The sequence below is a fragment of the Haplochromis burtoni genome, unplaced genomic scaffold (assembly GCF_018398535.1).
Source record: "Haplochromis burtoni strain Fernald_Lab_line unplaced genomic scaffold, NCSU_Asbu1 Contig_79, whole genome shotgun sequence".
In the NCBI taxonomy this organism is placed as follows: Eukaryota; Metazoa; Chordata; class Actinopteri; order Cichliformes; family Cichlidae; genus Haplochromis; species Haplochromis burtoni.
In genome coordinates this window covers 581,311-595,664 of record NW_024582440.1, presented here as the reverse complement: position 1 = coordinate 595,664, position 14,354 = coordinate 581,311, and the positions used below count along the sequence as shown (strand labels likewise).

Genomic DNA, 14,354 nt, shown 5'->3' with positions numbered 1-14,354 from the left:
TAAACTTTACTGTGAGCAAAATGTTAATAAAAGGAGCTGCCAAAAAAGATGACAGAGGAGTAGGCAAACAAAAAAAACCCTAAAAGCTAACTAAACTAACAAAGCTGAATTAAGGCTTAAATAGAAATCACAGAGAAGCTGAGAGCATGAGCTATAGAACACTTTTCCTTGACCTCAATGGGAAATGTCACAAGGTGAAGGAAAGGTGTGTAGGAGACGTGATAAGGCTAAGTCTACTCAGCCTAGGTTCCTTAACAGCACGATGTCAGATATCTGCTGTGTCGAAACTACAACATCCAGTAGATGGACTACAACATGCACGCCTTACCTGACCCTTTTGTTTTGCTTCTGTCCGGTAAAGGATCTACTACGAGCCATCTGAATGTTTCAATATGTAACTACCAAGAAGCAGCGGCGTGGCATTCAGAGATCAGCTGCGCGTTTATCAGCCTGTTCAAAATTCAAACCATATCAATAGGTTACGGCACGAAATGGAAAATGCATTTATAATTAACATGCAGGTGATCTGCGCAACTTTGTCAATTATCTATGAATGGTGGGATGGCATTATCCTCTTTCATGAAGGATGGTCCAGTGTATCCTCTGCTAAAGGATGTAATAAAGGAAGCACAGACAGAAGCGCCTTTCCTTAGTATTTATTTACAGTTCCTCTTATTATGACTGCGACACAGATACTTCCACGTCTACACTCTCAGTTAGAAACCTTTCTAAAGGAAACTGACTCGACAAAACTTGTGGTACACACAAGCTCTGTCAAGGAGACATGGTAACATGAAAAACAAATACCAAACATATTTCCCTTTTTTAGGGAACACAGAAAGACGTGACAGAGGGAAGGACAGACGGAAACAACAAGGACACTAAACAAGCAAATATGAACCTGAAGCAAAATACAAATCAAGCATCCAGAGCTAATGCTAGAGCAGCAGGACAGTCTAAACTGGTACCCAAGAGCTCAAATGAAATCAAACAGAGATAAGTTTACATTTACTAAAAATCAGCCTTTGATGCTTCATGCTATGCACAGGAGGGCTGATCCCAGAGCTGCCAGTAAGCCCCCCTCATCTCAGCTTGTACTCTAAGAGCCAAAGTACCTGCTACCCTTGCACAACCAGCTACAGTACGCTGCTTAGGACAGACACTGGCCTGAAATCTCCTTAAAGGGTCATGTGCTGTTAAAAGGCAAGCCAGTCAGCACATTTTTAAGTCTTTCCATTCAACACTTGGTCAGCTTTAAGTTTCCCTCGCTCCTTTTCTGCTTCTTTACCCGCCTCACTCATTTTAGTTTGCACATTTTTTCTTATTTAACACGGGGACTGGGTTGTGCAGTATGAGGGACTGGTGTTAAAGCTTCAAACATTTCAAATTGACAGCCATGAAGTCTCAAAGCCATATCTGCCGCTTTAAACGCGATGATACTGATAGAAGCACGCTAATGCGTCCTTCTGTTAGCGGCGTAGTACAATGCTGGGCCCCCGTGACCGCCCTCCTACGTGCGCAGTTGCTTGTGTAAAACGTTGTTGAGCTCCTAGAAATAAATTTTAACTCCATTAGCTAGTCATGCACTTGTTTTTCTTAGACCAATGGGGAGCAGCCTACGAACAAGAAAACACGAAGAAAATGAGTTGTTTAGAGAAAGGAAGGCTAAATGAATAAGGCAGCTGTTTCTGTTTTTTCAATTATACGGTGCTGTTTTTTATAGCATAGTTTCAGACAGACAGAGCTGCAGTTAATGAATCCAGACTGTTTTCCCACCTCTGGGGAACAGACAAAGGGGAGGAATGGGGAATGATGCATGGAGGAGGAGAGAGAGGAGAATGGGAGGAGATAGAAAAGTCTGTGGCTTTGCTGAGGCCATTTCTGCTCAGCAGAGGTGTAGGAAAACCTTTTTTTTTTTTTTTTTTCATGGTTTTCAGTAATCTTGCACAATCTCCTCTTTTCTCCCTCAGTTGTTTACCCAGGGTTTAATCTGGGAATCGGTGTTGTGAGGCAGCTGGAAGCATTTAAACAGAGAACTCTGTGTTAAAAATTAAGAGCACCTTTGGGACTTACGGCCGCTGATTCCATAAACCTCAGAAATGCTGCTGCACAATTGCCAAGTTTCCCTAGTGGAAATCAGATCTCTCCCTCGCCATCTTTCTTCTCTTCTCACTTTTTTTTTGTCTTTCTCTTTCTCTGTACTGCTGCATTTTCCTTTTATCCCTTTTCCACTTTTGTTCAGGCTCAAAATATTTGAAGGTGGTCCGTTTGCCTTCCTTTTGTTTTTTAAGCTCTTCACAAAAAATGTGAGTTATGTTTTTTTAAACAAGAGTTTAAACAGATTTATTGGTTCATTGCTGGTGAATTTTCACTATGGGCACTTTTACTGCATTCTTATACTAAGGAATCTGCTCCATCATTTCCCGAACCCAAACGTTTCTTTCCTGGTTGAAGAAAATTGATCCTCAGGTTTCCCCTAAAGTCAGCACGGGGACCTGATCACTCTGGTAAACATACTGCCATGTTACACCACCACCCAAACCTCCGAGCGCTGCGTGGCCAAGGACCCCTACAGTATGACTTTAGCCCTACATACGAAGTGTTTGCGTAGAGTGTGTTAGGATAGTTCTGTGGAGAGCTGAGCCAAAGCAGCTGTGAAAATACAGGCCTTGTGATATGTGAAGCCTGCCTCACCAGGATTTCTCTTACTTTCTCCCTAGTATATGCATAGTTTGTATCTGCCATGCCAAAATGAATATTTACAGGTACGTTTGCTGGTGCTGGAAGAAGTATTCAGCTGTTTTGCATAAGTAAAGGTAAAAAAGTAGCAAAGGGTTATGTTCACAGCTTGTTTCTGTGGCATCTCAAGAGACTAAGAGCAAAGAAAAATCATTTTATGTTGGTCGGTTGCATGTAGATGGCTGATTTCATAGTCAGTCATCTGTCATATGTTCCCCCTGCACAGACTGCATAATATTTGGCCTCCATGGAGCCAGACTTTCGGATTTTTGAAAGTGATGAGCAATAGGTCTCCAGGCTTTCAAGATGTCTTTGACAGAGAATCACAAACTAGTATTTCTGCACCAACAAGTAGATTCCCAAATTTGTAGAAGACTTGGCACATTTCGACATGCAGTCCAGTATGTCCTAAAAAAGGATCTGAGGAAAGTGGACAAGTAGAGGACAAAAAAAGAAAAGTGTAGGGGCTTAAGAAAAACTATCTACATAATATGAGGAGTAACTTAGTCATTAGGAAACAGACACCTGACACAGGACCTGTGAGATTGCAATTTCTTTAAGTATTTTTTAGGAATAGTTCTCCAGGTTTCTTAAAGGACATTCAAAGCTCTTCTTTGGATGCTGGCTGCCTTTTCTGTTCTGTTCTCTATCAAGATGATCCCACATTGCTTTGATATTGAGGTCTGAGCCCTGGGGAGGCCTATGACCCGTGGCTGATAGTGATCTATTGTGTTTGGAATCATTTCTTGCTAATCAGATGTTTTCCTTTTTCCACATTGACAATTCCATTGATATTTGACAGGATTCCTAACACCACAGGTTGAAATCCAGACCTAAACCATGACAGAGCCTGCAAAATGTTTTACAGATGGCTTTAGACACTCAGTGTTGCACCTCTCTGCTGAACCCATCTTTAAATATAGATTCATCACTCCATAAGAACTGTTGCCGTTGATTTTTCAGCCCAGTTTTTGTGCAATTTGGACAACTTTTCAGCCTTTTTGCTCATTTTCCTTTCCTTAGGAATGGCCTTTTCACAGCCATCCTTCCACTGAGAGCATTTCTAATTAGGCTTTGGCAAACAGTAGATGGATCAACTAGATTTTATTTTGGCTGCTTGTTTGTGTCATTGTTACACTTTTTTCTTTTTTGCTGTCTTTAATATATTTTTAAGTCTGTGAAGACTTTTGAACCTTTTGCGTTATACAGATAAAATTCACTTGACTAACGCCGACAAACTCAGTTACTAAACTGCTTCCGCAAACACAGATAACTGCTAATTAGTGCTGCGTAACATCCAAATAAAATACTGTAATTTCCCTCAACAAAAATGAAGCACAGACTTTGCAGATTGGCTGTTAGTACAATTACCCACACAGCAAGCCTTATCATTTGTCAGGTAATTGCATAAAGACACCAGCACAAACAGAGAAGTCCAGTTCAGTGACTTGAGTAAGCAGCCTAGCAGTCATTTAGGGGCAAGTTCAGCCTGTGTCGACGCCCACCTGTCACAAAGCATCCCCACGTCTAATAATGCTTAACTTTAAGGCTTAATTTAATCCAAACAGGTATGTAACCAATAAAACCCCTATGTAATAAAGGTGAAAATCAGACAAAGCAAAGAAATGTAATGTGAGAATATTTTAGAACTGTGTAATGCCATCTGGCACTGGTGATGTCATTTCCTGCAAGATGTTTGCAGTAATGACCAGGGAGTTCCGATGCAGGACTGAGGTTCTGGCTACAGCTTCCTCCGAATGTCCAAATGTCAACACACAGACACACACACGCACACATACCTGCCTTACTTTGAGTATGACTTAAGAGCTTGCTGTAAACTTGGCATGAATCAAATATAAACACCAGAAAAATTAAACACACATGGTGATGAGAAGCACTTTACTGTGAGGAAAAAGTATTTGTTAAGCCGCATCTTTTAAAACAGTATTGGAAATCGACTTTATTCATTTACCAGCAGTTCAAAAGGAAAGAGACTAATGATGTTTTACAACTTTATATGATGTATACTTTGTTAAAAGTATAGAATTAACAGTAAAAAGTTACAGCACTCATATGAAAAGGAGTATAGTCTACAATATATAAAATATATTATTGGATTATTCCTTACTTAATTATTTCTGGTCTGAGCTTTGAGCTTTTTTCTAACCTGCCAGATAAATGAAGGTATTCGAAAAATATATCCATTTCAGCATTAAGAGTACGTATGAAAATGCAAAATATAAAGAACTTATGCGTAATTCTCTTGCCCTTGTGCTTCACCAATGCACTGTACTTAAATTGGTAACAGTGAGAGTAACAGGTAGTGATAATTCCAGGCCTTTAATATCCTCCCATCTCCATTCATCTTCAACAAAAGCTTTCTGTCTTTGATTGTTAGCTCTGACTCATTGCGGCCGTGCTGCTGTTTGATGAAGAAGGGGGTCTGTTAATGTAACGTTTCTTTTTACTCTACTTTCTCCTTCCTCAGACCCCTCCCCTCTTCACCGCATTCGGCACAGTTTTGGTAGGGGAAGGGACGTTACAGTCTTTATGTCGGTCTGAATTTGAGCTTCGGTAGGCTTTAAATGTTCCATAAACTTTTCGTGTGGTGCTGTGCGCACACGTCGACGTGTTTCATTTTTGTCCCGTGTGTGGGGAGTGGAGCCTGGGGAAAATAAACCCAGTGAAAAACCACACAGAGCCGTCAGCTCTGAGGTACCACTATGGCAACATCACATAACCCGAAGCAACAAACAGGCTCTCTCATATTTTGCTGAAGTGATTTTAAGTGACAGACACAGTACTTAGACTCTGGCTAATTGGCGTTAGCTGTCGTCTTGTTTGTCAGTCAGGGAAAGCGATCCGAATGCGAACCTGACGTCCTGGACTGTGTGCGAATGTGTGCATGAGAAAGAGTGTCTGCAGCACACTGCTGCAGACGAGCCAAACCTCTTACCCATCTCCTAGAAATAAAAACAACATCATCGCACGCCACAAGTTCCATACTAGTCACTGAATCATTACAAGTACAGTTTTTGCTTCACCTTGCTCCCTCTGTGTCCCATCTTCTCCCCCACCCCACTTCCAACTTTTCTATCCAGATGTGGAGCAGATGGCCATTGACTGGCTGACCGGAAACTTCTACTTTGTGGACGACGTGGATGACAGGATCTTCGTGTGTGACAAGAATGGGCAGACATGTGTTACCCTCCTGGATCAGGAGCTGTACAACCCCAAAGGCATCGCTCTGGACCCCACCATGGGGTGAGTGTGGTCACTTTCTTAAAGTACGGAGGGAAGGACATCACACAAACTTTGTCCAGCGACTGCGTTGTGTCATCCATCGCTGTTATTCAACTTTAAAATATGTGGAAATAGAGGAAAAAAAACAGGATAAATTGGATGTTTGGAAGCTGGAGTAATTGAACGCAGATGTTGGCGGTATGCTGAGTGTATAAGGTTTTGAGAGGAAAAGCATGTTTTTGTTTTCGGCTCTTTTGTTTATGACCAAACTTTCCAGCTGAATTCCTGAAAGTGCGTCTGTATCTGCGGCGCGTGGTCGTGATTCTGAGAGATCGTTCTTCGGAGAAAACTGCGCGAATGCAAGAATGTGCGTTCGCGTGCACGTATTTGCTTGTAGTTTTCCTCCCACACGGCTTTCTCTGCTGTAATTGGTTCGTTCAGGAACAGGTAGAGCTGCTGGAGCTGGCTTTTCTTTTGGTAATCGGCAGTGTCATTAGAGGGAGAAAACAGCAATAACAAACACTGGCACAGCAAAAAAAAGTCTTAGTTGTGCTTTTAATCTGCAGGCTGATTTACTTTGAGTGACATACAAGTAAAAGACAAAATTTTATAAATAAATAAATAACATCGTTCTATTTTTCCTGCCTTCATCTACTCATTAGCAGTTGCTCCGTTTCTCTGTTATGAAAGGATTTTGAGAGGTCTACTTTAGAGAAGGACTCACAGCTCGCTTGTGTAACACATGTTTTTCACAGTAGACGCTGTTTGTTAACACGTTTACAGGGACTGTGAGCAGGATTTGATGATTTGATGTCATAAACAAGTTATTTTATTTTATTTTTTTATATTTCTGCTCTGGCAACAATGAAAACTTATGGTCTAACAAACTGGTTTTGGAAGGAAAAAATGTTATCAGATCTCAAATATCCATCAAAAAGCCCAAAATAAAGTTTTCAGTATTTTTTCCAACCAGAAGTTAAAGTCTGTCAATCAGCAGCATCTCTGGGAGCGGGCTATAAGGTGCTCCCGACACCTCCTGAAATATGTTTGGTCTCCCTGGCACCCCCCACCCTACTCCCACCCAAAAAGCCACTGGACTAGAGTGCCGTTAATCTTACAGTACCCAACAGTAATAGGTGAGAGCACAGATAGGACCAGTAGGAATGTAACAGAGTACATTTACTCAACTACTTTCTCAGGCTTTATGTACTTGTAGTTCATTTACAGGTGACGTCTTGCTTGTAAATGAGACATCAAGTCTGTGTGGGATTACCTGTATAAATAAAGGTTATAATAGGCTATAATCTTTAGTTACTGAAAAAGTCAGAATACTTTTTCTATTTTAAAAAGTATCTATTACAAGATTATGTTTACATATTAAATCGGCAATATGACACAGGGCTGCATATAGCCTTGAAAACTGTGCTTTGCAGACCAATTTGCATCTTTGGTGCCCCCTGTGCCCCCCTTGTACTCCATTTAGAAAAATCATGAAAACACCCCTGCTATCAGTCCATTTCTTCTCACTTCTTTCTATAGGAAGGTGTTCTTCACAGACTACGGACAGATCCCCAAAGTGGAGCGCTGTGACATGGATGGCCAGAACCGCACCAAGTTGGTGGACAGTAAGATCGTCTTCCCCCACGGCATCACGCTGGACCTTGTCAGCAGGCTGGTGTACTGGGCTGATGCCTATCTAGACTATATTGAGGTGGTGGACTATGAAGGCAAGAACCGGCACACCATCATTCAGGGACTGCTGGTAAGAAAATCTCATTATTATCTCTCTTTAGCTGTAAGAAATTCCCCATAACGCCGTCTAACATGCTCTGGAGCTCTATACACGATACGTTACCCCAGTGTGCGCCTTTAATGCGTTCTTAGCCAGTGAGTGATTAGCAGGGAGAAGATGGTGGACATTTGGCTTTTCATTAAATAAGCTGATTAATCGTGTCCAATATTGAGGCTGTTGATGTTGCTGCGCTGTTGAAGCACATTGGCTCTTAAACCTGTTACCATGGCTTTTACTGTGATCTGTGGGGGAAGTAACAGCTTTCATTTACTCACTGAACCTAAGGGCCCAGACATGCACACACACACACACACGCACATAAACCGCCACCTCTTGTAATATATGTGTGTGTGCGCACCTGTGATAGACCATTAGTACATGCACATCCTTCACTTACAGGATAAAAAGAACCGTGGTTATGGATGGTGCTGAGTCAGGGCTGTTTTACCAAGTCGGTGTATGTGTTTGCTGAGACTTAGCACACAGTCTCTTAAAGGTGCAAGCTGCGTAAAAAGTAACGTTCAGATCACACACTCTGGCCAACACAATCCGTCAGTCTGGTTTGTGTTGTCTACATGTGGAAGCTAAGGTGACCTAATGCACTATTGTTAATTGTTGCCTGAATCCAGATTATGATAGGAAGCAGTATGTAAAATGTAATCTTTAATGTAGTCTGTGTTTATCATTGATATCCACAATGACAGGCCTCAGTTCCATGTCAGATTTCGTGTTGTTCCGGTGTTTTTGTATTTCCTGCTGACTTTGTCAGCTAAAGGCAAGTGCTGTGTGAGCACTCATCATGTTTGAGAGCTCTGGACTATTTTCGGTCTCGGTCACACTTTGCACCATGCTGACCACGGGAAATTCTACTTTTTGGACAAGTGGCTTTTTAAAATTGTATATTGGGGCACCTCAAACAGCTTGACCACTGTTCTACACATGTGCGCATGGTTTATTAAACTAAAGGTGACATAGCAACACAGTATCTGTTTAATGGTAAAAGAGTTTTTTAAAAATCTAACCATCGGAAATGTCACCAAGAAGATCACAAAGAGGAGAGAACTGCTTTGTTTTGGTGGTAAGTTGCCATGGAATGAGGAAAATAATAGCTACCAAATTGTCCCCATACAGAGAAAATAAAAGACTTGCTCAAGGAAAATGTCACAAAGCAAGGAGTGACAGATCCATTGTTGCATATTGGCGATGCAGGGGAGTGCACTACTAAAAAAACAGCTCTTGGATTGCATTTATTTGTTCAAATTTATGAAAGTTAAACCCCTTTTTATGAGGTTACACACAAAGGCAATACTAAAGTGTTTCTGCGTAGACGTCACGAGGGCTTAGATGATTTTTTACAGTCTCTGCAGACTAATAAAGCACTTGTAGGTCTATTTTTTTGTAAAGACTGTTAGTCAGAGAGACTTTGTTTATGGAAAACTTATTTTGTATGAGTATTTGTACATGTAAGTTTAACAACAAGAGACGAAACACATGAAATACTGAAAAAAATAAAGCGTTTTTTGTGCTTTCCTCTTCCTCTGATTTGTGTTGTTTTTAGATTGAGCATCTGTATGGGCTGACTGTATTTGAAAACTATCTCTACGCCACCAACTCAGACAACGCTAACATGCAGCCCAAGACCAGTGTGATCAGGGTGAACCGCTTCAACAGCACAGACTACCAGGTGGTGACCAGGGTGGACAAGGGAGGAGCTCTGCACGTCTACCACCAGAGACGGCAGCCCCCAGGTAGACATGCCCGCACATATACATCATTCCTAGGTGGATATTTTATTATGAGACTCATTTTTTCCCTCTTTCTTGGTTTCTAGTGCGCAGCCACGCATGCGAGGAGGACCAGTTTGGGAAGGCTGGAGGTTGCTCCGACATCTGTCTGTTGGGGAATGGCCAAAAGACGCGGACTTGCCGCTGTCGCTCTGGATTTAGCTTGGGTAGCGATGGCAAATCTTGCAAAAGTGAGTGGGAATGAACGGTGACTGAGCTCCAGCGATTGTAAATCAACACATCCATCAAAAGTTATCTGCGTGTCAAACATTCACTGTAGCAGTATTCCCAGACGAGGGTTGGCTCCTGAATTTCCCAGTGGGTGTATGGGGGCATAGCTCAAGTAATTTGAAATTTTACTAAGAAAAAAACAAGTTTGTTGAATTGTGTCGTGCAGAAGATTGTTACATGTAGAAATGCCATTTTTTAAGAATTTGGACGGTCTTTTTAGACTTTCTACGTGTGCCCTATGAGAAGGTATTATAAAGGCCTTTCTATGAGAAGAGCTGCTTTAAGTGTATTTTGGTCTCAACTGTTGCCTTGGCTCGGATCCATGTAGATTCAGTCTGAAGTCACCAGATTAACAGATGTCTCGAGCAGTTGCTGTCTGTCTGTGTTCATTCTCCTGTAGATTTAATCCTGCTATCTCACTGTTTGAGTTTAAGCACAACTCTCTCCCTCTACCTCAGTGACTCTATATCAAATGATCTGCGAACCAAGTTGTACAAGTCATTTATCGATGTATGAAACGATCTCTTCTGCTGTCCTGCATATGCAGTCTTTCTGTTCTCAAGTTATTTGCAGAGTTGAGTTTTCTGAAAGTAACGCCGGCACTGAGCTCCAGCATTTGTTTTATGTATTTTAACAGCATTGCTGGCTCTTTGCTGGCCGCTCCACAAAGCTGTCAGTGTGATTCAGCTTATTCTGAGAAGTGTTTTACTATCCACCAATAACAGCTTTATATTGATCTGCTTACTGAGAAAAGAACGTCCTTGAAAATGGCAATATTGATTGACCCAAAGGGCACCCATCCTCTTCTTTCGCTGTCTCATTAAAATTCACTTAATTTTCATTTTTGGGCTTTTGTTGAACTTGCATTTTTTTTAACATTAATAATCCATATAAATTATTCAGAAATAACTGTGTCAGCATATGAGTTGGCCTCTAATTTTGATTCCTTTAAAAAAAATAAAGTAAAGAACAGTAAATGATGGTCTAAGTTGAAGTGTTTTACCGTTATTCCCTTGTTTTGCCACAGAACCAGAGCACGAGCTCTTCCTGGTCTATGGTAAAGGTCGCCCGGGGGTCATCAGAGGCATGGACATGAATGCTAAGGTGCCAGATGAGTACATGATCCCGATCGAGAATCTAATGAACCCGAGAGCTCTGGATTTTCACGCCGAGACCGAGTTCATTTACTTTGCCGACGCCACCAGCTACATGATTGGGCGCCAGAAGATTGATGGAACGGAGAGGGATACCATTCTGAAGGAAGGTACGGCAACAGCAGCTGATTGGAGAGACCAAAACGACATGCCAAGATTATGAGCTAGTTCAATGATTTTCCATAATAATCTCAAAAACGCATTTCTTAAAATAAAATTTGTAGCCATATTGTAAAAGACTGTTTTTGTTGATCTGGCTTAAAATTATTTGAGATAAAAAAGTGCTTTACAATATGACTCTTATTTTGAGTCCAGTTTATAACAAATAGCAAATACAGCCTCTTTCAGTACCTTACTTATAAAGCATGTGATATGCTTTATGCTGTGTAGAAAAACTTCACAGCCACTGTTTGTGTTTGTCTCAGCGATCCACACGGTGGAGGGTATAGCTGTGGACTGGATGGCTGACAACTTGTACTGGACAGATGACGGGCCCAAGAAAACTATCAGTGTGGCTCGACTGGAAAAGGCTTCACGCACCCGGAAAACACTGATTGAAGGGAAAATGACTCACCCTCGTGCCATTGTAGTGGATCCGCTTCATGGGTAATATGGATAAAGAGATGAAGGGAGGAATAGAGTGCAGAGAGAACAGATATCAGTAAAGAGCAGTAGAGGAAATTATGGTAATAAGGTACAAGTGAAAGCAGATAAGAGATAATAATAATAATAATAGGTGATCGTTACATCTGGTTGTCTGTCTGATGACTCAAGTAAAAAAATACCCACCCTGCTGCTCCCCTGTCAGTAAAACCAAAGCAACATTTCTGTCTGCTCTCTTTGTTTGCGTTCATCTTTATCTGTTGCTTTTCCTTGTAAGCAGTATCTTTGTATCATCCAGCTGAAGCCCTTTGATCATTTTTCACCCAGTGCTGCTGACCATTTTCCCCTCGAATTGGCGAGTCCTTTCTGATTACACCTATCACACCTTATTTACTAAAACAGATGGAGCATTTTGTATATTAGTTCCATTAGCTCCATTTCATTTGCATGCAGCCATATTGCTCTTTCAAATAATTCTTTATAATGGTGTACATGGATGTGTCTTATTGATAAGACCTCCTGTGCTCTTTCCTGAGAAATACATGCTCATAAACCCACGCAAAGACACGCACACACATTGGATTGCTAGTGACAGGGTGATGTGTGTCCACACACTTCCCTGGGGAAAGGCACTCACTTCTACTAATGCCTGTAATCAATCAGGCTCAGCAAGGAGGAGGAGAAACTAGCAGAAACCACTAGAAAGAGGAAAAGGCAAGGGAACTATAGAATGCCACTGTTAATGTCAGTCATATTATGGCAAGAAGGGACGTTTCTAATGTCGTACAATAGTGTAGACATCAGTGGTTGACAGGACCTAGAGTACCTGATGACAAACACCGGTATGCCTGTGGGCATATCAGCTGAGAAACACTGCTGAGCATTCCCCACTGGTTGGTTTGATGAGTATTGGGTGCTTTAGGGCAGCTAGATAAAATGTCACTGCTTTTGTTAATCCTAAGTGATTCTTTACGATGCACCAATAATATTGACCTTTTCCTGTCTTGCTATCACTTGTACCCATAACAGTTCCCTTGTTATTCCTCAGGTGGATGTATTGGACAGATTGGGAAGAGGATCCTAAGGAAAGCAAGCGTGGAAAGATCGAGCGGGCGTGGATGGATGGCTCAAACAGAAATGTGTTTCTGACCAGTAAAACAGTGCTGTGGCCCAACGGCCTGAGCCTGGACATCCCCCAGGGAATCCTCTACTGGGTGGATGCCTACTACGACCGCATAGAGATGGTCTACCTTAACAGTTCCGGACGCAAGGTCAGAATTATAATGGTTTAAGAATTGAAGGTTAAAACTGTTTTACTGGAGTCTGGTAACTTCAGACAGGAGTTAAAAACGGGTGTCAATGCACTAACAAGGAATGCGCTTTAAAGCAGTGGAATAATGTGGGTGGTCTATCACTGTGTAGTACAAACAATGTGGCCTTGAGTTTTGTTAACACTGGTTTCTCCTTGTGTCTGAACTGATATTTTGATTTCACTGAGCTGTGGTGCTATTGGTGCTGTTTTTATAATGCAGAAACTGGAATGGAATCTAAATATTATACACACACACACACACACACACACACACACACACACACACACACACACACACACACACACACACACACACACACACACATTAGTGAAACAAGTGCCAGTCAATGTTTAATGTGCATTTTTATATTGCTATTGCCTAGACACTTATGTTACTTAACCCATGTAATAACTAGTAAAAAACACCAGTCATTGCATCATACTTTGTCATCACCATGAAGTAATACGAGCAAGTTTTGAACTACACTGCTCAAAAAAATTAAAGGGAAAAAAAATCATGCTGGATATCTATACTGATGCCGTTGGGTGGACTGAAACATAATGTCCCAAGGGTGTTCTACTGATTTTAGGAGAGGTGAATGTGGGGGCCAGTCAACTCTTGTCACATGAGCGCGGGCATTTTCAAGCACCAGAAGGAACCCAGGACCCACTGCACCAGTGTAGGGCCTGACAGTGGGTCCAAAGATTTCATCCTGATGCCTAACTGCAGTCAGGGTGCCACCCTATACCATCACTGAGCCATTATCAAACAGGTCATGTCGTCAACTGTGCAGAAGGTGAACCTGCCGTCATCTATGAAAAGCACAGGGTGGCAGTTGTGGACCTGCCAATTCTGGAATTATAGGGCAAATGCTAATCAGGCTCCATACGGCCCAATATGAGTCTGTCTCTCATTGTCTGTGATGGTTAGACATGCTAACATTTAGACCAGTGGCCTGCTGGAGGTCATATCGTAGTTCTGGCAGTGCTCATCCTATTGACACCGGTCCAGCTGATGGGTTAAAGGCCTTCTACGGCCCTATCCAGCTCTCCTAGAGTAACTGCCTGTCTCTTGGAATCTCCTCCATGTTCTTGAGACTGTCCTGGGAGACACAGCAAACCTTCTTCTCCTCTACTGTAACTGTTATTAATTTCATTAACACCAAACCAGCTGAAACTGACCAACAACCCCATCTGTTACCTAACTGACCATATATATGCAGTAGCGGTTCATTATAAAAACATGCTTTACAGTCTTGCCTCTCTTCTCACATCACCAGACGGTGTATGAAGGTCAGGAGCTGAACCACGCCTTTGGTCTGTGCCACTATAAACACTTTTTGTTCTGGAACGAGTACCGCAGTGGTAGCATTTACAAGTTGGACACCACCACAGGCACTGCCACTCTACTGCGCAACGAGCGACCTCCCATCTTTGAAATTCGAATGTACGATGCTCAGCAGCAGCAAGGTACTGGGAAAAGCGTTATACATAAC

General features: G+C 41.9%; 1 protein-coding gene across 4 annotated transcripts in view; it reads left to right on the top strand.

The window, feature by feature from the left end:
- Window positions 1-14,354, top strand: part of LOC102313955 (low-density lipoprotein receptor-related protein 1) — a 96,247-nt gene that overhangs the window by 42,194 nt on the left and 39,699 nt on the right. For all 4 annotated transcript variants that reach the window (XM_042222092.1, XM_042222091.1, XM_042222090.1 and 1 more), the window contains exons 7-14: window positions 5,841-6,003; window positions 7,522-7,744; window positions 9,333-9,522; window positions 9,606-9,749; window positions 10,817-11,053; window positions 11,369-11,549; window positions 12,595-12,817; window positions 14,139-14,328. In XM_042222092.1, coding sequence (XP_042078026.1) covers window positions 5,841-6,003; window positions 7,522-7,744; window positions 9,333-9,522; window positions 9,606-9,749; window positions 10,817-11,053; window positions 11,369-11,549; window positions 12,595-12,817; window positions 14,139-14,328 — 1,551 coding nt within the window. The remainder of the gene's footprint in view (window positions 1-5,840; window positions 6,004-7,521; window positions 7,745-9,332; window positions 9,523-9,605; window positions 9,750-10,816; window positions 11,054-11,368; window positions 11,550-12,594; window positions 12,818-14,138; window positions 14,329-14,354) is intronic.